Source organism: Chlamydotis macqueenii, chromosome 3 (assembly GCF_036417535.1).
Source record: "Chlamydotis macqueenii isolate bChlMac1 chromosome 3, bChlMac1.mat, whole genome shotgun sequence".
In the NCBI taxonomy this organism is placed as follows: Eukaryota; Metazoa; Chordata; class Aves; order Otidiformes; family Otididae; genus Chlamydotis; species Chlamydotis macqueenii.
Window position 1 is genome coordinate 68728757 of NC_141558.1, and position 25860 is coordinate 68754616.

Consider the following 25860-nt stretch of genomic DNA (forward strand, 5'->3'; position numbering starts at 1 on the left):
TTAGTACAATGTGACATTAGAAACAAGATAGGGAACTGTCTTCTAAAATGAAAGATAAATTAACAGAATGGCTGAAAGTACAGTTGAAACCAGCAATGCAACAAGACACGAAGGGGAGAATATCTACTTTTGGAGAGAGTGATGGATCTGAAGATGGCTTTGAGCAGCCATATAGAAACATTCCAGGGATATTGTCGTTATGCATTGAGAAAAAAGCAAAGTGACAATTCCTTCTACTGTTTTATTTCCTCCTTTTTGTTTTGTTTGCATTCATACATGGAACCATATTTGAATGAATGGTGTTCATTTTTTGTCAAGAACGGTGTTCAAGTAATGAACAGCAGATATGTACAATAAAACATACAGATCTTGGAGAGTAAAGAACCCTAACTATATCCTGGTTAAACTACTTGTTCCCTGAGCAGTATTTACATGTTGCTGTAAATGGATAATAATTTCCTCTCTTCTAGTGCTTGAAGACAATGATAGTCATTAAAGTAAATAAATAGTTTTTGCCCACCAGCACGTATCACTTAAGAATTCTTGGGCATGGACACGAATAAGGAAAGGAGGAAAGTCTCTGAGGTGACCTTTCAGCAATGTCAGTAATGCCAAATAATAAGATACTTCTGAACAGCATCTTCAATTTTTATTTTACATTTCTTTCATTTAGCACTTGAAAAGTCCTTACTTTGAAGAAATATAGAGACTTGGCATTTTAAAAAAAAAAAAAAAAAAAAGGATGAGTTATTACAGAAGGATTTGGCAGTATTTTTTTTCACCAGCAGTTGTGTGTGACTCACTGTTGTATGGTGTTCTGTGCATTTTTTCGTAAGTGTGATTCCAATAATGAATACATGGAAAACTTGGGTTCATTTATTAGCTAGCAATTTGTTTCTGTGTTAAATTCACTAGAAGCACAAATCAGCTCTAAGTCAGAAAAGAGAAACACAGGTGTAAATAGGAAAGCTCCCGTTAGAATATATGTAGATATGTATTACCTGTAAAAAATACTAATTAAACTCACTAAACTCTTCTCTTTGTCAGTGCTAATGGTATAACTGACCAGTACTATTAATACCATGTTTCCAACCTAAATGATTCTATGATTTATAGGTATAGCTTTGGAAGTGCTGCCTTCCAGCTGATTCTCAGGCCTGTATAATGAACATGCCAGCTAGAAACATTGCAGCATACATTTATATGTTTTTTGGCCTCAGAAGAACAAAGGGAGGAAACAGTCCTCCCTTTCTAAATACAAGGGAATAACTCTGTGTACTGACTCCTAATGTAAGTAAGAGGAGAGTTGTGAGATTAAGGAGCATCTGCTCTCAAAGAAGATGCTCTCCAGAGATCAGAAGGAACACTCTATTCCCTCACCCATTTCTTAACTGCCTGCTACTTTGTTTGTGCAAGTTGATTTATTTTAGAATTATTGGTTATTTTCCTTTATGAATTAAGGTAAGTCAGGATGATTGTGATAAAAAATGGAGATTTTTTTCGGGACTACATTTAAAAATAAAAATAAACTTCAGAGTAAAATACATGTGTGAAAGGTAATGGGTAAACTTTAGTTCCAGAAACTATGGTTAGCACTGTAATACAGGTATATCCCTTTCTATATGTACTTAAACAATGCTCACCTGTTGAAAGAAAGAAATAAATTGCATTTTCTATCATGCACAACTCCTGAAATGGTCACACATTTTCAGTGGTAGCAGCATTGCGATAGTATTGTGTTTAGGCTGCAGCTGGTTTAGATAGTGTCCTGGTCTCATACTATTGATCTGATGAACTGTGATACCTTAGTTAATGAAATTACTTACATGTAATTCATAAGGGTAGGTAGGCAGATACACAAGGGATTAAGCCTGCTTTAGAGCATGTAACATTTTCAGTAGTAAAGCTGTACTTACATAAGAAGTTAAATAGAGGAGAAAACCTAAGAATTTCTACATACTATGTTGATTCCTCTGATGTCTTTTACTGAGAGCAGGGACAAGCTTTATCTTTTCTGAACCTCTGCTAATGCACATTCAATATACAAATATTTTCATTGAAAACATTTTCTACAATTCTATCTTGTCTGAATTTCTAATGCTGGAGTTTTGTAAGAAACTACTTTGTTGAGATGAAGGTGAAAATGAAGCATGTGATTAACTGAAATAAAAGAAGCTATGCAGAACATTTTTGGTGGCAAATATGAAAAAATAACCAAGTGAAAAAAATTTAAATAGCTTTAGGAAAAAAAAAAAATCTGGGTTTTACTTCCTGAGTCTATCCCTTAATAAAATTTTGTCTCTGAGAGAAAGTATGTTTTTATTGCATGAACAGCAAACTCAAACCACATTTGATATCAAATCTGGTAAAGGTTTAGCCTATAGTAATAGAAAGTACTTGTATTTGCTTTATAAAAGGTAACATCTAGTAGTCAATATGGCTGCTCAATACATATGATATGTATTAGTGTAGTGTATTAACTAGTGCAAAAGCAGAACTCAAGTTATTTTTAACATTAACAAAGTTAAAATATTACCCAGAACATGCCTTTGTTTGTGGAAACTATATCTTCAACAGTATATAATTATCAGTTCTAATTATCAATAGTCTTAAAGAACTGTCACTAAACAATAGAGTTACAGTTTATTTAGACTGAACTTAGTGTATCGTACTTCTGTGTATATGAAATCTATTTGAAAATATTCCAGTTTATATTTTAAAGGAGCAAATATTCTGAGTTCAGGTTCATATCCTAGCACAGTGACCTGGACTTCTACTAGCCATTAATCATAAATTACAATTGCTATGTGATTGTATATAGCAATCTCGATATGCTTGAGGGATGTATGTTAGGAACTAGCAGGGGATCAATTTGAAAGTTTCAAGTTTTAAAGGTTTAACCAATCACAGAATAAAAATGTTTGTTTGGACAGTATACAACTTGGGAGGTTTAAGAAGAGGTTGCATGTGTCACATCCAATAGACCAAGTTTAACCTTTTTTGGCATAGGTATGGTTTTCTTAGTATTGTTCTCTGGAGTTTCCCTCTTTCAAGTCTTCTGGAATCAATTGAGATGAATTATATCTCTGTATTCTGTGCTGACAATGACTGAAAGCACAGAAGCTCAGGAAACCAGGAAGGGTTTTACTGATTTTACTTTTCTAGATGTTCAATCTGAGAAAAAGATGAAGAACTTTCATAATGAAGCAGAGTTTTTACTTTGTTTCCAGTTCAGCTTGTTGAAAAATACAGTTGTTTTTCTGCTGTGAATGAATTACATCCCATTTGTGGGAACATATGGATCACTGTATTTTAATCTGCTATGTCTAGTATCATGCTTCTGAGATTTAAACTGTACCTCAAAGCTCTAGAGGAAAGCAATATCTTATTTTTCAAATTATCTACATGGAATGGAGAAAGCTTGAGGTTTCTTAGTACATTACTATAATGGTTGCTAAGACTTCTGGTTGGATGGCTTATAAGATTAATAACATGCATGTTCCTAAGCTTTTTATCTCCATTTCTCTAATTCAAAAGCAGTTGAGTTTTAGGGCTGATATGTAGTGACTAAAAATTTTTCACAGTCTGATTGACATTTGTTTGTTTCAGGCCATTTCCTTGCAGGCAAACTGTAAACTATTGCAAAGAGCACTAAATTGCACTCCCTTATGAACAAGCAAGTATGTCAGGAGAACTGGGAAAAGGTGTGACTGCAGTTTATACTGATAAGAGGAAGATTAAAATTAGCCACATGGGGTAGTGATGATGGCTAGTATATTCTGAGTTCTGTCACTATAAATTTGCCTAGAAAGCTTGGTAAACACTTAGGAAATTAATAATTTTGCATTTGAGGTGATGCAGAAACAGTCTTTGGTACATCCTCTGGCCTAGGCTCCAAAATCATCCAGACTAGGGGACGTACTGGAATACACAATGTAGATTACAATGTATATTCAGATTGTCTATTGAAAATTTATGATAGCATAAAACATGTCATCACAGAAGATTTAATGCATAGGTACAGTAAGAATTTTGTCACTGCTTGAGAGTCAGATGTTCCCGTAAGCACCTTCCTTCAGACAGGTTCAGTCCTCCTCGGAAGCTCAGATGGTCCTCTTCCAGTGTGCCTAGGCATGCTCAGAGCACTCCCACCAGGCTTGCAAAGGTGGCTGCTTTTTCTGAGTTAGAGGATAGCAGAGCAGGGCAGTAAACTCATGCAAGAGGTAGGAAAACCATGGTTTTATTCCTTTCTGTCTGTGACTGAAAGAATCAAGCACATCTTGCCTGCTAGGAGGACTGAAGCCTTTTTGCTAGGGTTATGTACACGCTAAGCATGCTTCCCCTCTCTGGCCAAGTGAAACTCAGATTGGTTTCTGCAACATGTCTTCAGGAAAAGCTATGGAAAGTACCTAGTTAAACCTGTAGCCTGACACTTAAGGCACGCTTTAGGGAGGTAGGTTATGTTAGTTTGAAAGATCACTGTTCTGCCTGCCAGAGACACCAAACACATGAAGGAAAGGCACAGCTTGAATTATTTTAAAATAAAAGAAAACATCCCCTCCCTCAGTGTTTAAAAGTTATAGTTATGTCTTTGCAAAGTAAGTCTCAGAGCTATGAATTATTTAAAGGAAGAAAAGCACTGGCTTTCAGTCCTGAGTAAGTTGACCGAGATTCATCAGAGAGCTGTTTATAATATGTGTCTGTTATCAGAATTATCTTTTTTAATAAAATTCTGTTTGCTCAGCATGCACATTGCCATTTTAAGGGCATCTAACTCCCCCTGTTCCCACATGACTGATGCAGGGTATGAATTTTGGTGCAGAGAATCAGACATTTCACTGCTTAACAATGGTATCCCTAAGTTTCTCCTTAGGTGTGTCCCTAAACCCCTTATTTCTTGGCATGCTTTTAAATGGATAATTCTGGATATATGGACTTTTAAGTGGATCGTGGTGCTCCACTTTTATCTCAGCCTGCTTGATACATAATTAGGATTATCTGTGGTCAAGTTTCCTGAGTATGCTAACAACATGCGTCAGTGCTAGATGCATTTCTACATGCACATTCTGTGACTCAATCCTTGTCTGTGAAATAGATGCATGTTTCTTGTACATATGAGCTGGCACAGACATAACATATTGTCCTGGTTCCAGCTAGGACAGAGTTAATTTTCATCTGAGCTGGGAGAGGAACTGGACCTGGTAGCACCTGTGACTGGGGGACACAGCTGGGATAGTTTACCCAAATTGGCCCAATGGCTGTTCCATATCCTGTGACATCATGCTCAGTGTATAAGTGAGGAGGGTGATGAGAAGAGCCTCCTGTTACTTGAGAGGAAACTGGGCATTGGGATCTGCTGTGAGCTATTGTACTGTAAACTATGTGCTTAAGTATTTTCTGTTATTGGCTTTGTTTATTTGTTTTCCATCTCTGATTTTTTTCTCCTGTTACTCTCTCAAACTTTTTTTTAATCTCAACAAGTTTTGCCGCCTTTACCAGTTCTCCTGCCTGCCCCACTGGAGGGTGGGGGGAGTGAGCGAGAGACTGTGTAGCTTGGTCCTGACTGGGGTTAAACTCTGACACATCCAGGTACTTCTAAGTAATTGGTCATACAGATGTGAAATCTACATATGCATTTGAAAAAATATAGCCCTGCAATGCCTTTTTTCATCATATGTGCTATCAGTGTTTTCTCCTACATTTATTTTGAAGAATGTTTTTCGGAGATACCTGTCGCTCAGCACAAAAAGGCCAGAAGATCAAGCAGGTCAAAGATCCTATAGGGTTTTTTTTCTGTGTCTGATATTTATTTCTCCTTAACAGGTGATTTGTATATTGGAGGAGTGGCCAAAGAAATGTATAAGTCCTTGCCAAAACTGGTACATGCAAAAGAGGGATTCCAAGGCTGTCTTGCTTCAGTTGACTTGAATGGACGGCTCCCTGATCTAATCTCAGATGCTCTCTTCTGTAATGGACAAATAGAAAGAGGATGTGAAGGTATTAAATATGGTGATATTATTTTATATTATAGTGAACATATTGTGTGAATCCTGCAGTGTTTTGTTGATATGCACGCTCCATGCATGGAGAGACTATGTTTTACCTGCTTCTAATTGATCTTGTTTGACACTTGTTTATATAAAGACTGCATGTTTTTGAGTATTACGGAGACAAGTGTGTGCCTGCCCCACAGTGGAGACGTATCTGAGAACAGGAGTTAACTACTTAAATGTTTAATGTAGGTTCCATCCTTCTCCAGTGGCAAGATATTTTGCATGTATTTTGTTTACTTCTGATGTATTTTAATTAATGATAGAAACAATAACAATTGGTTTCAGTTAAGTCCTTTATATCTTTGTAACACTTAGGCATTAGCTAATGCTGAGACATTAGCTAATTAATTTCATTTTTAAAGCAGACATTTTGAGTTGATTAATTCAAGGCTAATTTATGAAACTGTTTAAGATCAATTTTCCATCTTCTCTATTTTTACTCACCCCTGAGAGCTCCATTGTCATGAGCCTTCCTATCTGAAATCAGTAACAACCAAACTTGTTTTATCTCACGTTTTTTATACCTTTATTGACTCATCTGGAATATCATGGAATTTAAGTGAGGGCAAAATTAGAAATGGTATATTTGTAATTCAAGGGTGTCAATCTTTAGCTATTTTTCCAGCTGTCATTTAATCCCACATTATTTTTACTATGATTTATGAAATAATTTCATAGAAGCATAGAATCATAGAATGGTTTGAGTTGGAAGGGACCTTAAAGATCACCTAGTTCCAAACCCTCTGCCATAGGCAGGGGCATCTTCCACTAGACTGGGTCGCTCAAAGCCCCATCCAACCTGGCCTTGAACATTTCCAGGGATGGGGCATCCACCACCTCTCTGGGCAACCTGTTCTAGTGCCTCACCACTTTCTCGGTAAATAGTTCCTTCCTTATGTCTCATCTAAATTCCCTCTTCCAGTTTAAAGCCATTACCTCTTGTCCCACCACTACCTGCCATTGTCAAAAGTCCCTCCTCAGTTTTCTAGTAGACCCCCTTAGGTACTGGAAGACTGCTATAAGGTCTCCCTGGACCCTTCTCTTCTCCAGGCTGAACAGCCCCAACTCTCTCAGCCTGTCTTCACAAGAGAGGTGCTCCAGCCCTCTGATCATCTTCCTGGTCCTCCTCTAGACTCTCTCCAACAGGTCCATGTCCTTCTTAGGTTGAGGGCTGCAGGGCTGGATGTAGTACTCCAGGTGGGGTCTCACCAGAGCAGAGGAGAGGGGGAGAATCACCTACTTTGACCTGCTGGCCACCCTTCTTTTGATGCAGCCCAGAATTTAAATCAATTTTCTGTCCCTGCATATATATTTTATTCACATAATTCTGAATTTTGTGGTAATGTTCAATTTTACGTGTTGTCCCCTCTTTCAAGTGCTGTTCTTTTCTGGACAGAAAAATGTGTAAATGGCACTGCAAAACTTCATGTTGGAATCTTGATGACTTTGATAATTGAGTTCGTTAATTTTGCTAATAGACATTTTAAAAAATCCAAGCAGAGCTGGGATGGTTTCCTTAAGCTTCATGAGATAAAGCTTTTGTTGTGCCTACAGTAAGCTTGTACAAGTGGAAATTTTTTGTTCTTTACCTGCTACTTTTAGTTAACAGTATTAATTCTACTGATAGCACATAGGAATATGTAAAATTCACAACTTATTTTTCAGTAGCTTTAGTGTCTATTTATTTCTATCAGGAATGTAAAAACATGTATAAATTAGTTTGTCACTGAGTTTAGAAAATTAGATTCTGCTTTCTGAATGATGTTAGCAAATTCCATGCCTGCACCATCCCTTCAGAGAGTTGAAGTACACCTTAATTCTATTATATATTTCATAGTTTCTTTTGAAATTATGTAATTTTCTAAATGAATTTTATACACTTCAAAGAAACACAAGCCTAGAGTGCGAGTGCACCTTTTAAACCCATGGCACAACTCAGCTATCAGTGAATTTAATAAAGCTACCAACAATTTAATAAAGGCCGTTCAAATATTGTCCCTTTTGATGGAGAGTCAGCTTTTTCTGACACCAAAGTCATCTGACAGAAGCAAAATGGTCAAACTAGATGTTTGTCTCTGGCTCCCAGAGAACTGCCTCATCAGAAGTCTTTTTGTCTGCAGAAGGAAAGCTTTAACAGCATGGAATGAAATACTTCCTTCCCAACTTTCTGCTTAACCATTGCAAGTTAACTCTTCCATCTCACTTGTTTACTCCATCTTTCTATCTGACTCATCTGTCAGTCTCTTGTCTGCAGATCATGGATCAGATGTATAAAAAAATGAAGTGTTCTGAAACCTAACATACGATTTAAGTCACTTGCAAATTTAGCTGCCTCCTAGAAGTCTCTTGTATGCCTCAAGCTGTGGACAGCTCTGCTGCTGTGTATAGAAAGGACCATCTCCATCCTTACAGAGCTGAGCAGCTTTGCATCTATCTCACACTGCAGTGGGATGCGTAATTCCTGTAAGTCCCCCTGAGATGTCGAGTCCAAAGAGATCAGGACACAGCAGCAGAAGTAAGTTCAAAACAATAAGTATTAGTCACCACCACCCTCAATCCAAAAGACAGCTGCTTGTACTGGCCTTTGTTAAGACAGCAGCCTGCTGCAGAATCTTTCCTGAAATGTGAGGCACTTGGATTTGATGTTCTTCAGATTCTTATGGGATTGAATTCTTCACCTTTCTGGTATTAAGAAAAAAACAAACTAAAACAGGATTTGAAGCTCTTTTTCCATCTTCTGTCGAGCTATGAAGTCATGGTGTACTACTAATTAATTTTATCTGTTAGGGTGTTGTTCTTAAAATATTGATATTTCTCAAAACTGTATTGTCAGAAGCGCATGTTAAAAATCCTTTCTTTGGAACGTTTTTTTTTTGTTTTTTTTTTTTTTTTTTTTTTTCTGCAAATCCACACATGGGATTGGTGTGGCAAGTTGTAATGGTTGCATTTCGAAGTTTCAACCACTGCAGTTTCTGCAGTTTCTGGCAGATAGATATCTCTGTTCTCTATCATTGAGCATTGAATATAATTTACACTTGGCTGAATCCACCTTGTTGACAAATTTTCAATGGCTAGAACGGATAAAAACTAACAGCTAGAAACATAAATATGCTAACTAGCTCTTTGAATTGTTAACAGCAAACCCCAGAGCCAGGTTATAAGTGTCAGCTCTGGTTTTCTCTCCTCAAATCCTTTTTACTTTCTTTACACACTTTAAATAAAGCATAATTATAGAAATAACAGAATGAGGAAAAATACTCTTTAGGTGGAAAATGCACTGTATGCATGCATGTGCATATGTAATATAGTTTGTGTATTAAATGAACATGAAAAGTTTCAGAGTATTAATGTGAAGATTCTTGGTGGTGGATATCGAATTTGGTTTTGCAATATATATAAAATGTTGCACATGCTACTTAATAATGCTTTTTCTGTGATATATATTACATAAGCCCTCACATAAGACAAATGTATATGAGAGACCAAATCCAGTCATTAAAAAGTCTGCAGTGAAGATTGAATAAGTTAGAATATTTAAATAGAATGTGAATCAAAAGGTGAATGCTTGAGAAGAGTGTAATACAATATTTTTACTAAATAGCTTTGTTCTGTAATATATATATATATATATATATATATATATACACGAACCTGTTATGGTAGATACTATAGTATTTACCCATATTAAATGGTCCTCCTCTGATCTTTTTCTTTTTTTTTTTTTTTTTTAAAGCATACTTTTTTAAAACAAATTCTTACATGTAAGCTAGTCTTGATGGCAATTTTTGAATAATGACTACTATAGATAAGCTAAGTGCTAAGAATAAATTTCATAAAAAGCCAAATACCCTTCTTTTTAACAAGATCTTATCTGTATTTTTTCCAAATATGTGTCTTAACATCCACTTTTTAACATGCCTACAGAGTCCTGCAGTTTATGTACTTTTAAGTCCCTGTGACTTTTGCTCTACTTTTGCAAAGATGAGGAAATTTAACATTGCATAACTAAAGTGTAAATAAATGCATGAATATATAACATTTAAACACCTACAGATATTTTCACTTCATCTTTGTAAAGTATCCGAGTAGCAGAATCTGGTGAGAAAAAAATGTGTCTTGTCTTGTCAGCCACGGGATTCTGTCATTATAATCTCCAGCTCAAGAAAGGGTGATGTAATGCCCAAATGTTTAAACTTCTGGGCTCAAAACTCCAAAGAAAAGGAAATCACTATCCTATGTCTGCCTACTGTAGTCAATAACTTATGGGTATTATTGTTATTATTATTAGAACAGGAGAAAATAGAACAGTTAAAATTTTGCTGAAACAGGGATGCAGCTTACACTGCCTTGTGGATGAGTAGTAATGGTTTTAAAATAGAGGGAGGCAGATTCAGACTTGGTATAAGGAAGAAACTTTTTACAATGAGGGTGGTAGAACACTAGAACAGGTTGCCAAGAGAGGTGGTAGATGCCCCATCCCTGGAAACATTCAAGGCCAGGTTGGACAGGGCTCTGAGCAACCTGATCTGGTTGGAGATGTCCCTGCTCCTTGCAGGGGGGTTGGACTGGATGACCTTTAAAGACACCTTGCAACCCAAACTATTCTATGATTCTATGATTCATCACACTGGTGATTGTTGAAGCCCTGGTTCAGAGGTGTGCTTGCCTCATTTAAAACAAGTGGTTGTTGAACTGACTTAAATCATAATGATGTGGATGTTTCTGAAACACTGGTAAATCAAAAGAAAATCCCACACTGAGATCTTTGAAGGAGCTGTACTGTGAAAGAAGAGTTAAGTGGATTTATCTCTACAGGATGATTTAGGATATTTATATAATCTTTGGACCAGTTTTGTCCTGTCATCAATGACTAGCAGTGGGAGTTTCAAATGGATATTGATCTGTCTTTTCCAAAAACAGTTTAGGGGAATTTTATAATCCCAGAACCAAATTTTTCCTAATAGTGTCAAGAGTCAATGTGAAATGTGTGTGTGAGCACATAATAATCTGTAGAACACAGTCTGTATTTCAGTCTTCATTCACCAGTCATGAAGAAAGGGCTAGAAAAAGAAAGACCAGAGAGGATGATGGTGCTAATTATTCTTGAATTCAGTGTATCTGCACATGACAAATGGCTAGTCAGGATTCAGCCATGCATTTACTCTGCTAATGCATTCATATCTCTCCAAAAAAAAAGAAAAAAAAACCAAAAAACAAAAAACAAAACCCTTTTAATTTTCCTTCATTACATGTCATCAGCTCAATTAACCATTATATTTGTAGTAAAATACTGGCAAATTACTGCTTTCTTATTTTGGCTTGCCTGAAGATTTATGGCTATTAGCATTGATTTGTTTGCATTATATGGCATTTCTTTCTCTCTTTAACGGCAGCATGCACTTTACTCTGAATGTTTCTTTTCTGTGTTTGCTGCCATTTCAATATTGCTTACTAACAATTAATATATTTTGCTTTTTTATTTTGCTGACAAAGTTGCATTGATGAAAGCTGATTTGCAAGGTAGATAGCCCTGTGTGTATTGAACAAGACTGAAACCCCCAATGCACAGTTTGATTTTTGCAATAAATGCTCTGTGCATTTCAGAACTGAAGTGTGTTATTTTGTTTCAGACTTTTTATTTTCACACCTCTAAAACAATGGGCTACACTAACCTTCATTTTCCAGCATAGCTTGCATAAAGGCTTTCAGTCTTGAATATGTTTGTATAGTGATTGCTTTAGTGCTTTGAACATTCATTTTCAAATTTCTTTGTATTACAGTAGTCTAGTTATGATTCTCTAGAAATAGAGTAGCTTTGTTTTTCATGTGTATGTCACATTTTGGCATGCCAGTTCAATAGTAGTCTGATTTTCTGCATTTCTCCTTAAAAAAGGAACCTGCATGGGATCCCTGAAGCATGTGAATCAGTACTTGCCAACACTCCTGCCAAAGTATCCCAAACGCCTCTTAATTTCAGACCTAAATCATTTAAAATAACTTGTGGGATTAAAAGCATTGTATAGTGTAGCTTCATTTTATTATTTTTTTAATTTTTGTTTCGGTTTTAATTTTATTTTCCAATCTTTACTTTCATCTCCCAGAGCTTTGCTTTCTGTTAACATCTGGCTTTGCTATTTGAAATGTATTTACAGGAAAAAAAAATAATACTGAAGTTTGTAGAAAACATTTAGCCAGTTAATTTAGTCAGTCTGACACGAGATTAACAAATAACTCGGACAAAGTAAGCATTCCCACTGTACCTGGAATAACTCTGCTTCAGTCTGTGCATTCTTACATGTTTGACATATCAATCATAAAACTAAAGCAAAACCACCCTTTTAATATTATATGATGCTACAAAATCAGCAAGTTTACGTCCATTTTACTTGGTAACTCTTTGCTCATTTGATTTGAGATGTTGGCAACTAGTTAATGTGATCCAGTGAGAAATACCTCTCTTTGGAAGACAAAGTGCAAGTCCTTTTTTTGTGTGTTCTCGTCAGGCCCCAGCACAACGTGCCAAGAGGACTCATGCGCCAACCAGGGAGTGTGCTTACAGCAGTGGGATGGATTCAGTTGTGACTGTAGTATGACCTCCTTTAGTGGACCATTATGCAATGACCGTAAGTACCAAAAAAAAGCTGATCTGAACGCTCGAGAGCTTTAAGGCAATATTTGAAACAAGTGTTTGAAGCTTTATATTATTCTGATATTCAATTTTTAAATGAACTGGCAAACCCTATGAAGATCTGTAATGTTTGTGGGAAGAATATAGCTAAAATATACAGTATAAATTTTGGACAATGTACAGTATCAAACACTGACAGAATTTAGTTTTATTACGCTTGATTGCATGTCTAATATACTGATGGTTACCTGTTTGAAATAATCCCTTTTCTGCGTAAGTGTTACAAGTTGATTTTTTTTTTCTTGATTGAGAAAACCTTTTACATTTTATTATCTTAAGCTATATTGTAATTTTGAAGCATTATATCATGAGGGCTGTAATTACTGTGAAACAGTTGACAAGGCTCATTATCTCCCTTTGTAGATTTCTTTAGGTAACACACTAAACATGCCAATAATAAAAGCATGTGGAGTATTTTAGTTCTTTTAAATTTCATCTGAATAAAACTACATAACATACACCAACCATCTGGTCTTTCAGGAAAAGCTTAAATGTGTCAAAAATAAGAGGCCTGATTCACCAATGTCATAATCTAGTTTTATTCCAATCTAGCCTTATTGATCGAAACAGAATTATGCAGAAGTGAAAGTGGAATATGCAAGAGCTGTAATGATCCACAGTAACTGATTAAAGCAAGCTACTGAATTTTCTTTTTAAATCATCACACTTGAAATATCCAAATGTTGCACATCTTATATCCATAGGAAGAGGGAATTTCTCTAAGGCTAAGTATTTTTATTTGTATACATTTGAATGAATGACTCATGGTAGAAAGTGTTGGTATAACAGTCTAGTCAAGCGTTTTGGATTTTTATGTCTTGTTCAGGTTCTCTGCTCTATAGCAAGGTGTACCTTCTTGGAAAAACCCTAAAATATCAGAATAATTATAATCTGAAAATCTCTCTGCTTAAATTGTATCTATCACAAGGCTAGAAAATGAATTATATGTAAAAGCTACATTAATTATTCTCACAAAAGTTCCACTTTTCTATTCTTGACCATGTTTGAAAACTATGGAAAGGACTCATCTCAATCTGTTTCTCTGCAGTTGCTGTCATGGTAGAAATGAAATGTGATATCAAAAAAAAAAATTGATAATTTGAGCAAAGGTTCACGTTTACTTTATGTATATGAGTTTGCCCTTGCCAGCAATGTGAGTGATTAGTCATACTGCTTAACATTATATTTTTAAAGACTTCGGTCTCCTATATGCTACAAGAGAAAATGGTTGTTTTTATTTTACTTTTAAGTTATTTCTGTTCTGTGATCTTTGAGTTCTTCCGAAAGTAACTAAAAACTGTGAATAAGAAGTTATATATTCCACATCTAGCAAAGGAAAAACACTCTTTATAAATTTGTGTTAGAAGTAATGATGTCTGGATCTGGAATATTCTGTGAATTATTTCTTCAAGTGATAGCTATTGTATAAATTTGGTGAACGGATTAACTTACCCAAGAAAGATATTTACTAATTTGTAAAAGCTCCTTTATACAGTAACATTATGGACTACATGGTACACAATCAGATAATTCTCAATATACTATTTCAAATGATGGTAGAGGAGTACCTTTACTACATCACTGCTAAAAATACTTACTTTTTCCCAGAGAATTTTTTTTAATGTTCTTCAATCACAAACATGAAATACAAATTTATCACAGATGTGGATGTTTTGTAATAGAATGCAGAGTCTGGTAAATACAATATGCTTGGTTTCTCCTTTATCTTGGCTCCTCAGTTTAGTTCAGATACCAAAAATCTGCAAAGCTAATGAGAGAGATTTTTCATAATGGTATATGTGAGGGAAAGGAGGAGAAATGATGTTGTATTCTTGATGTCATCTAGATGCTCCTAGACTTCTCTGCTGTGTTTGGTAAGAGCATAATGGAAAGGGGAATGATGAAATGTTGTTATAGTTTTTAGTAACCTGCATAGGCTGCACACCATAGGCTAAACTTCTGCAGCACTGAAGTAAGAGAAATTCCCTTCACATGAAGAAAGATTATCTCAGTAACAGGTCTGGTAAAGCATCTGCTTGTTGCTGAAAAATGCATCCCCTTCAGAAGGATTTAGGCATGTTCCTGATCGGTGTGTGAGAGCATGTTTCCATTGCAGATTGTGCATGGAACGATGTTGGTTGAGAGAAGCTGAACTCTAACCTAGTATCGCTACACAGACCCACCCTTGGCTTACTTTACACTTCAATGTACTGTTTTATGTAAAATGGAGTATTCAGGGCGTCAGAATCTCATAGGCAGAGATTTTTTGTCACCAAGCCCAAAAATTGACCACTTAGAAAAAATGTCAGTGGTCATAAGAGAAACAGTTAAAAGACCCCTGGTTTATGGAGACTTGCATCCTTCCTGTATTGGATGTCCATGTCCAGATGCTGACAGCCAGGGGCTGCAGGGTGTCCTTAGTGAGGAGAGGCTGGAACTGCCCCATGCCAGACACTGCCAGCTCCAATGGACCCATTACAGGGCACAGCTGAGTCCCTCAGCCAAGCTGGTGACACTTCTATGAAAACAGACTTATAAAGTATGCCATTCTTACCAAAATACTTGGCAGATGAAGGAGGAGGGAACACCAAGGTCAGAGCAAAAGGAGTGGGCGAGCATTTGAAGGGAGATTGACCCTCAGCCAGGATTAACTTGCCACACCTCCCCATTATTTTGCTCCACCAGTTCTTAGGGAACATATTTGAGTAGAAATTTCAGAATGACAAAGTGGCTGAGGTGAGAGGGGACCTTGTAAGTAAGGTTGTCCAGGGCTGTGTACAGTTGGGTTTTGAAAGTCTTCAAGAATGGAGACTACATGACCTCTCTGGGCAACCTATGCCAGTGCTCAGTCACCCTTCCAGTACAAGCATTTTCCTTATATTTAAATTAGATCTTTTTTATTTCCGTTTGTGACTATTGCCTCTTCTCATGTCACTGGGCACCACTGAGAAGAAACTGTCTCTGTCTTTACTCCCACTCATCAGGTATTTTAAAACATTGACAGGATCCCCACTGAGCCTTCTCTTCTCCAGGCTGAACAGTCCCTGCTCTCTCAGCCTGTCTTCATATGAGGAAGATGCTTCAAGCCCTTCATCGCCTTTCATAGAATCATAGAATATTTAAGGTTGGAAAAAAACCTTCAAGATCATCAAGTCCGACCCTAAGCCCAACACCACCATGCCTAGTAAACAATGTCTTGAAGTGCCAGTCTACATGTTCTTTGAACACCTCCAGGGATGGTGACTCCACTACTTCCCTGGGAAGCCTGTTCCAGTGCCTGACCACTCTTTCAGTAAAGAAGTGTTTCTGAATAGTCAACCTAAACTTCCCCTGCTGCAACTTGAGGCCATTTTCTCTTGTCCTGTCACTAGTTACTTGGGAGAAAAGACCAGCACCTGCTTCCCTACAACCTCCTTTCAGGTAGTTGTAGAGAGCAATGAGTCTCCCCTCAGCCTCCTCTTCTCCAGACTAAACAATCCCAGTTCCCTCAGCTGCTCCTCGTATGACTTTTTCTCCAGACCCTTCACCAGCTTGTGGCCCTTTGTTGGACTTCCAGTATTTTCATATTGCTCTTGCACTGAGGAGTCCAGAATTAGTGCTCCAGATGCATCTCAACAGTGCTGAGTAGAGGAGAAGGATTGCATCTCTTAACCTTTCTGCAACGTTTTTCCTAATGCAGCCAATGAGGCTGTTTGCTTTCTTTGCTGCAAGAGCACATTGCTTCTTCGTGTTCAACTTGATGTCTACCAGGATGCCCAATTCCTTTTTTGCAAAGCTGTTTTCTAGCTGGTCAGGCCTCAGCCTGTCCTGGTACATGAAGTTATTCCTCTTCAGGTGCAGGATTTGGCATTTTCCTCTGTTTTATGAGGTTTTTTCAGCCCTCTTCTCCAGCTTGTCAGCATCTCTCTGAATGACAGCGCATGCATCTAGTCTATCATCCACTCCTCCCAGTTTTGTATCACCTGCAATTTGCATAAATGTGCACAAATTACCTTGCGGCATGTTTCCCATAGTAACCTCAGTGCATGAAGATTTTACATTCCTAAGCTTTCCAATGTAAATGTTTCATGTGTATCATTCTTCTCTTTGATTTCCAAAACAGAGTTTAGAGGAAATAATGAAAGAAATAGTTTATTGAAAAGTGATATAATACATTCTACTAATCCAGTGTGCAAAAAGTTTCTTTAATTTTTCCTATAACAGCAAATTATTACTCCTGTGCAATTCAGTGTATTATTCCAGGTGAAAATGTGCACATCTTAAAATGAAGATTTTTTTTAAAAGTTCTCTCAACATAAGCACCATGTGAGGCAGGTTATTTTTTTCCTAATCCAAGAGTGTCTTTGGTGTGTGTCAGCCAGACAAACGTTTAGAGAATGTACTCCTACAGAAAATTACCTGGGCCAGCCAAGGGTAAAGCTACAGTTTCACAACTGTAGTCAGGAACACCCACAGTTTAATCCACAAAAGTTTTTTGCTCCGTTGCAAATCTCAGTACTCCACTACAGTGAGTATGGAGGGCCTGTAGACCATAAACCTCCATGATGGCACAGGTGGGAATATTGAGTGCTGTGATTACCTATTTACTGGAAGAAAACAAGTTTTAACCCAGAGATGCTATACAGATTATCATTTTCTCTTTTGATGTGATATGACACTTAAGAGATTCAGGGCAACAGTGCTCTTTAGATGTGATAGAAGTGTTACATTGATAAGTATGAAGCAGACCAGTAGCAGTTGTCCTTATAAAACAGGATTATATAGAAGACTGTACTAAAAGGACAGTTAATGGCTGTTCTTACAAATGCATGGCTGCATGCAACTCCTCTGAGAAAATGTATCATGAACATCCTAACTATTTCTAACAGCAGGTTATGTAGTGAAAGCTATCCTCCCAGGGAACTCAGCTTTTTTAAAAGTGGGGTTGAAAATTACTCTGGCAAAACAAATCTATAAGAGATTATCTGCTTTCTATAAGTTTACATCTGTTTTACTCAGGCAGTCTTTAAGTATAGCCATATTAGTGAATGTAATGGCATGTTTGTGGAAACAAATATTGTTGTTACAGCATAGAAAACAGCAGACATAACAACATTGTCACATTACATTAGTATAGAAATGTTCTGTGCCAAATTACAGGGCAGCTTCAACACTCTCTGTTACTATGAGGGAATAATATGTAGGCATTGCACTTGTGATGGTATAGCTAACACTGTGTCAACATTTTCATTAAATTCAATTTCTGAAGGGTTAGAACTTCACCACATAGTCTCTTCTGACTAGGAACTTGATATTTTCAAGCACTGTGAGTAACAATCCTTTTTTAAAAGTTGTCCTATTTTATTTATTCTTTACCAAGAAAAATTGAAAGCCCTCATTTAAGTGGAGAACTATGTCAGTATTACAAAATGGGTTCATGTAAAACGTGTTTTATTTTCTTGATATTTGATTGCATTACAGATATACTGCTTTCCAGCTAAACCTATATCTGTAGTGATGGTTAGATTTTATTTGAAATTTGTTTGGATGTTAATATAATAATTGTTATGTATCAGGGTGATTTAATTGGAGACTGAACAACAAGTTCAAGGAAGGCCTGCTAGGAAAAGTTGGAATCCCTGCTAAGGTGGGGCAAAAGCATCTTTGCCACAAGCTAGCCAGCCTCGTGAGGAGAGAGCCAGAACTAGGAATGGTGGAGAATGGACATGACAACTCACAAGAAAGTGAGAAAATAGTGGACTGAATGTGACGGGAAGGTGTGGGGCTCTGCCCAGGGACAAGCGATGAGACAACTGAGAGCTTATGGGTTAGGGTTCAAGGTCAGACAAAAGTCTAATATGATCTGATGGATATCTGCAACAAACTGCCTGAAGGAAGAAGAAACACATGAAATCTTCAGACAAGCTGAAGAAGCCTCATGTTCACAGACCTAGTCCTTCTGGGGGACTTGAATTACACCCAGTATCTGCCAGAGAGACAACAGAGCAGGGCACGAGCAATCTAGGAGATGTCTGGAGTGTGTTTATTTGCTGACATAGGTGATCAAGGAGCCACTGAAGGGAGGCACACTTCATACATATAAACAAGGAAGAATTGTTCAGGGCTGTGATGGTCAGGAAGTTTACGTTCTTGAGAGTTAGGAGCAGTAGTAGGGAGATGGAACACAATAGCGGGAGGTAGATTCAGATTAGTTATTAGGAAAAAATTTTTTTACAATGAGGGTGGTGGTACACTGGAACAGGTTGCCCAGAGAGGTAGAAGATGGCCCATCCCTGGAAACATTCAAGACCAGGTTGGACAGGTTGCTCTGAGCAACCTGATCTAGTTGGAGATGTCCCTGCTCCTTGCAGGGGGGTTGGACTAGATGACCTTTAAAGGTCCCTTCCAACCCTAACTATTCTATGATTCTATGATCTTGGCCTGTTTAGGGACCTGCTTGGAAGAATTCTGCAGGGCCCAGGAGAACTGGTAGATTTTTAAGGATCAATTCCTTGAAGCTAAGGAAGCCTCATAAACGACCTCATACACAGAAAATAAAGCAAAAGCAGCAGAAGGCAGGAGAAGCGTCTGACAAAAATCAAATATTAAAAGGGAGTGTGAAGAGGTGGAAGCAGGGTCAGGTGGCCCAGGAAGAGTACAGAGATGCTGTCCATGCATACAGGGATGGGGTTAGGAAAACCAAGGTCCACTTGGAGTTTAATCTGGCAAGGGGTGTGGAGGGGTAACAGGAAGGGCTCCTACTGACAATGAAAGAGCAGGAAACTGTGGGCCTGCCACTGAATGGGGTTAGGGGACCTCATGGCAAAGGGCAAGGCAGAGACCGAGGTACTCAGTCTTCTTTGCCTTGATCTTTACTGGTAAGATCAACCTTTGGCACTTTCAGAAATCCCAGGTCCCTGAGACCAGGGTAAAAGTCTGGAGGTCTTTACACCAAACTTTTACTTTCTCCACCTCAGTGGAGAAAGATCAGGTCAGGGAGTATCTAAACAAAGTGGACGTATACAAGTCCCTGAAACCTGATAGGAGGCATCCATGAGTGTCACAGGTCATTGCAACACTGCTTTTGATTATCTGTGAAAGGTCATGGCTGTTGGGGGTGGTTCATAAAAAGTAAATGTTTCTCCTGTCTTCAAGAAGGAGGAACCAGTAAACTACAGGTCAACCTCACCTTGATCACTGGAAAGATGATGGAGAAAATCTATCTGAAACCATTTCCAAACATATTAGGGCCAAGAATGTTACTAGGGGTAGCAAGTATGGACTTATGAAGGGGAAATAATGTATTATTAAATGACAGTGGATTTGGCACTTAGATATTTGTCATTTTTTGCTAAGCTAACAAGCTATGTTCTGATTTGCAACTCAAAATTGGGACTGAAACACATGTTTCCAGGAAATCAAATCCTAATTATTTCAGATTGAACACACCAAACAGTGGATACTTTTGACTGTTACTGAGGATAGTAGAAACTAGGCACTGTAAAAATACAGTAGTTAAAGTTTATGAAAGGTTTGGAGATTAGAGTATTTGACATTATAAAGATTCCAGGAGGAACTGAATGATTCTCTCTTCAGTGTGTAGTGTTTTGAGGGTGCATTGAGGTTAATTTATTAATTTTAAAATTGAGGTTAAACTTTGAACCACAAAACCCCTAAATATTGTGTCAGCATTTAACTTCTGCAGTAAAAGAGCAGTTTTGTAAACATCAGCCACCTTCACTACAGAACCCTGATCAAAACAGGTGAATTCTTGCACTGAATGACACAAGAGTTTTATACATTGTGAAGATGTAATTAGCAATTATGTAACAATCCATATGGAAGGAAGGGTAATTTAATATTGCACTTAAGTGTAGAGATGGCTATCCTTAGGTTTGCAATGTTTTCTGTTTAATGTTGTATATGTGTATGTATGTATTTAAAAAATCCCCTTACACTACTTATAGAGTATGTAAAAAAAAAAAAAAGTATTCATTATTTTATTCATGCCACTGACTTTTTACAGTCTTCTGAACTATCATATGGTGTTGACAATGGATAGTCATTCTCCTGTCACAATGTCTTCCTTCATCTGCAATGCAAATATTCACATAATCTGTTTACACTATCAGTCTGGTATTACACACGTGATAGATTTAAATAATTTTATCACATATATTTATTTCACATTTATTAATTGATTTAACAGTTATGGATATTGCATCTTTTGGACCTTTTGACACGTGCAGTATAAGATCAGTTTTAATGCTACTTTTGTGAGAAGCATATATACAAAAGAAAGAAGCTTAATTAAGTCAGTGACTGAAAGCTAAACTAAGCATAAAAGCCACTCAGTAGTACTTTCCAAAATAATATTACATATTTCTGGCTAAGACTTTGCAGTTGCTAATACATGTATAACCTCCTATTAAGAAAATGGATAGACAATTCTTCAGAGTACTTTAAAACACATTAGAGTTTTGTCTCCAGCAGCTGAGAATTAAAAAATATGTCCCTGATAGCATACCAGTCTAACTACTTCATATGATTATTTTGCCACAGAGGCTCACAGCACACAGGAGAAATAAAGATAGCTGCACACAAAATTACAAAGCAAGGCAAGCTGCTGGAATGAACTAATTGAAGAAATCTCAATTTGTTCAGTTTATCTTCTCCAATATTTCTCTGTAATGAATATCTGGAATTTCTGGTGACAAATACCAGTGGCCTAATTTGTATGAACTTTAAAGGAAGTAGAACTTCACACACAGTCTTGAAAATGCAGAAATGTTGAGGTGTTTAGGAGAATTAGAAAAACTGTAAAAAGAGCAAGGAAAGCAAGAAGTCTTGCCTGTGAGCCATGGCTGTGGACCAAGACTACTTTTATTTAACTTTTCTTTTTATTGGAATCCTAATCAGGAGAGACAGCACCTTGAGCTGTCAGGCTCCTTTGATGTCATATGGGAGCAGGTGTTGCTCCAGACAGAACTATGTAGCATGGCACAGAGATTACATTTTTTTTCAAGTTTTTAGTGGCCCAGCTCTATTACATTTTTACAGTCCTCTGTTTCATGTGGATTTTGTAGTATGCAAATTTTGGCCTTCCAGTAAGATATATCAATCTATTAATTATGTAAGTTAACAAGCATGTTTTTGTTAGCAGCCTGAAAACAACTTTTAATTTTTTTTTCTTATTTACATACAAATTCTGAGTAGTCAGATGAGCTATCCGTACCTAAAATAGTTGAGTAATTTCTATTTTCCTAAATGCATTATAAACTACCCCTTTAAAAAGTGAAAAGAATAGAAAGTTGACAGTGATTGTAGAAGCTCTTACATGTGAGAATATTTCCAGAAAGCAGTAATAAGTAAAGTTTTAAGGAGGATACTTGATACAGAAAAAGCCAAAACAAAGCTAAGTATCTAGAATACATTGCTGGAGTTGTGCTTGTAGCTCAGACAGAAGCAATTATGCAACATTTCTGGCCTACTTTGAGGTATTAGCTATTTCACAATATTAAAAATGGAACATAGTGTCAGAAAATTGCAAACTCCTCGGCCTCTGGAGGAATCAAGGGAGTAATTAAATTGGATTTCGGTCTGTCAATAGTATCTTTCTCTTATTAATGGCATAATAATTTTGTAAATCAAATCCTAGAAGTGTTTCTAGTGTCATAAAGGTGAAAATTATTAAGGGTTAATTAAATATATTCTCATGGAACTAAAATTGTTCTATTGGGTATCGTTAGATTCCTTTCTCTAGAACTTTCAATTATTACAATTCAATAGCATACTAAGTACAATTCAGGCCTGAAATTTGTGTAGCCAAAAACTATTCACAGTAATAAGCATACTGGATGACTGCTGTCACTGTTCTTTCTCACAGATTTCTCTGAATATTCCAACAATATCTTATATTAAAATCAATTTTAGGTAACTAGTAGTTTTGTGAACAAAATTAATCACTATACATGGCACAGCTGGAGCAGAAGTTTTAGCTCTCTAATGGTGTCAGTTGTTCCTCTCCAACAAACCCAAAAAAAGAGCAATGAGTAAGTGCTAGGTTTTTTTAATACATGACAGCTGCAACGGTCACAAATGGTAAGAAAGAAGAAGAAAAATATTTCCCAAATAGTGTCTTCTGGATTCCATAGCATGAGAATAGCTCAAAGTGTGTATGAGGAGTTTGGTAAAATGGCACAATGATGCCTTAGAAAGATAAAATTATTCAGTTTTTCTGAAATCTGTACAACTGGACTCGGGTTACTAAGGCAACCTGATCTTCCTCAGCACGTATTCTGGCTTGACAGATAGGTAGGTTAGATTCAAAGTAACTACATACATATGAGGAACTCTGTACTCCTTGCAAAACAGGATTTTGTTGGGAGCTTGAAACCATCTTCAGAGCCTTCTGTGTGTTCATTTTTGCCAGGTGCTGCAGAAAATTGAGGCAAAGAGAACTTTTCTATTGAAAGCAGAGTAAACAAAATGACCTGAATCTTATATGGGTAAATGAAGGTGTTCTGGAGTCTGAATTAAAGATCTGTGTAATTCCTTAGAAGCCGAGAATGGAAGTGTGCACTGGAGTAATGGCAAGGCACAGAGAAGGATACATTATACAGACATTTTTGCAGCTTTCATGATTTTGTTCCCATGCAATAGGATGCATATTGTACCTGATTTTTACTACTTTTGGCCTGCCAGCAGTTAATCTGAATGAAATTTCTGTATTTTTCTTAGAACATACATCCATAAGCACAATTATTGTCTCAGTGTCACATCTGGTTTAAGATCCGTTAATATGTCCTTTTGGCTTATGAATCTTGCATACTGATGTGTTTGGAAGTCTTCATAGCTATTTTCTGCTTAGGTATTTTAGGGAATTATGAAAGAACGTAGTAGAGTCCGTAATAACAGTATGAAAAAATACTAATGGAAGCAGTACTCCTAGGACTGAAGGAATTTTACAAGGTTTTAGTGTCTGGTTGCTTAATGAAGGCAACTGCAAAATGAAGCCCCAGCCTTGGGGAAATCACTGCACATGAAAAGTGGTCAACACACACAGCTTGGGTACTTAAAAGTTAGACCTGTAGAAAAGAGGGTGAGGAACAGCTAAGGCTCACGAAGCTGTTTGGTGCCCACAAACTAAATTTAATGGCTGTCAAGAATACTTGTCAATTTGGTGTTAATTCTGGAGGAATGTTCATGCTGCTAAGCTTTATTCTATTACTCTTTTGAAGCCATGTTTTGAATTGAAACCAGACATATGAAGAAGCGCATCATTTCACTGTAAACTTCCACACACTGAAAAACACTTAAAATGTATGACATGCGGTATTCAACGTCAAAGTGCATTAATATTTACAGATACAATTTGCAAATCATCTTAAGCTCTGAGTCTGCTTTACCGTACAAGGAAGTCTTCCCCATAGCATGTTTGTTGTTTTAAATTTCTCTGTCTTTTAAACAATGTAAATCTTAAGAAAACTTCTAATCAGATCAATGAGCTGATACTTTGATTGTATTAAATACGTCACAGAGAGGTCAGAGTACTTTGAGTTTGGGAACTTAATGCTGCTCAGAAGTATCAGCTGTGGAGGACAACTACCTCCTATCTAGAGATCCTAAAAATGGGAGCTGGAGGCACTCAGTCTCTCTAAAAATTGGAGTTTTGATCACTTATACAATACAAGTGTTGCTGTGTGCTGGGAAACAGAGGTGTACATATGCGTCCTGAAACAAGTCCAGAGATGATTGCTACCAAGAAACTGAAACTTGGTTACAATTCTAGTTGAATGACTGATTTAAATATTTTGAAATCCAAAGTCACCATTTATGGTCATAGCATTTTCCCTCTTTCTCAACTATTGAACCTAGTTCTTTAAATGAAATACAGTTTTTGAAAGTGCTTGAAATTCTTTATACTCTCCTTTTCTCCCTCTCTTTATCCCATCTTCTGGATTACCAAAACATGTTAGCCTGGGTTCAGGTTGACTGTGGTCTTGAATTTTTTTCTGGTCCAGTAATAATTATAGGTTGACTTTTCTGTCTGGTCAAAAATTAATCACAAAGTTGATTTTAACCACTGATTCTGTAAGTGGCAGGTGATCGTATCTTTGCTCATGTTAATTTGTTTGCTTTAAATACTCATATTATTTGGTACTTACTGAAAACAGCCTTTTCTCATAATTCCATTACCTGTAATCATAGTGACTGTCATGTATTTCATAGAATCAGAGAATAGTTTGGGTTGGAAGGGACCTTTAAAGGTCATCTAGTCCAACCCTCCTGCAAGGAGCAGGGACATCTCCGACTAGATGAGGCAGTTTTATAGACAACTCCTAACTCTGGTTTTGACTTTGGGCCAGAACTCTCCTGAAGAGAACTGGAAGCACTGCAACCCTTCAGCACATTGGCAGGAGCCAAAGGCCCTCCTTAGTCTTTGACCATTACCCATATTGTAGAAGTATACTTGTCATTAAAGCCCCTCCTGCACTGTTTCTCCTTCAAGCAGTTGTATGTTGTACAGCATATACACAACAGTTACTCAGTATTTCTGGGAAACGTCAGAACCCCAGCACAAGTATACTTATGTTTTGCATGAGCAGTAAATTGGACACATTCTAAAAAAAGTTAGATTTACTGTACATGTTCAAAGTCATCTGTATAGCTTTTTCATAAAGCTTCAAGACTGCTCAGAAGTATCAGACTTGGTACACATAAAGACCTGATATGCATGTAGACAGGGGGACAAGTTTGAGATTCCTAAGGATCCAGCACTTCAGCCATGGTGCTAGATATCTGAAAATCTTGGACAATATGAAAAATTATCTAACTTTAGCCAGAATCCCAAAGTCAAAGAAGAGGATGTTCAAGGACCTTCATGGATATCTATTTGTTAATCTTCTCCTACCTCCTTGCTCTCTTTGGCCAAGTTCTGCTTTAGTGTTGAGCTCCAATCTTTCTTATTTTATTCAGTCTTTTTTTTTTTTATTTTTTTTGTCTGCTAAAATGATGGGGACACATTTTAATAGCCTTCCCTGAGGGGAAGTCTTTATAGCAGGAAAATATTAAAAAACATAGTATAGTATAGTAATTGAAAGCACTACCAGGAGTAAATGAAAAATACTTAAAATATTA

At 37.0% G+C, this 25860-nt stretch overlaps 1 protein-coding gene across 18 annotated transcripts in view; it reads left to right on the forward strand.

Moving 5' to 3' along the window:
- The window catches only part of NRXN1 (neurexin 1), a 747071-nt gene that overhangs the window by 358276 nt on the left and 362935 nt on the right, over window positions 1–25860 (forward strand). For all 18 annotated transcript variants that reach the window (XM_086743374.1, XM_086743376.1, XM_086743383.1 and 15 more), the window contains 2 exons: window positions 5824–5997; window positions 12557–12676. In XM_086743374.1, coding sequence (XP_086599500.1) covers window positions 5824–5997; window positions 12557–12676 — 294 coding nt within the window. The remainder of the gene's footprint in view (window positions 1–5823; window positions 5998–12556; window positions 12677–25860) is intronic.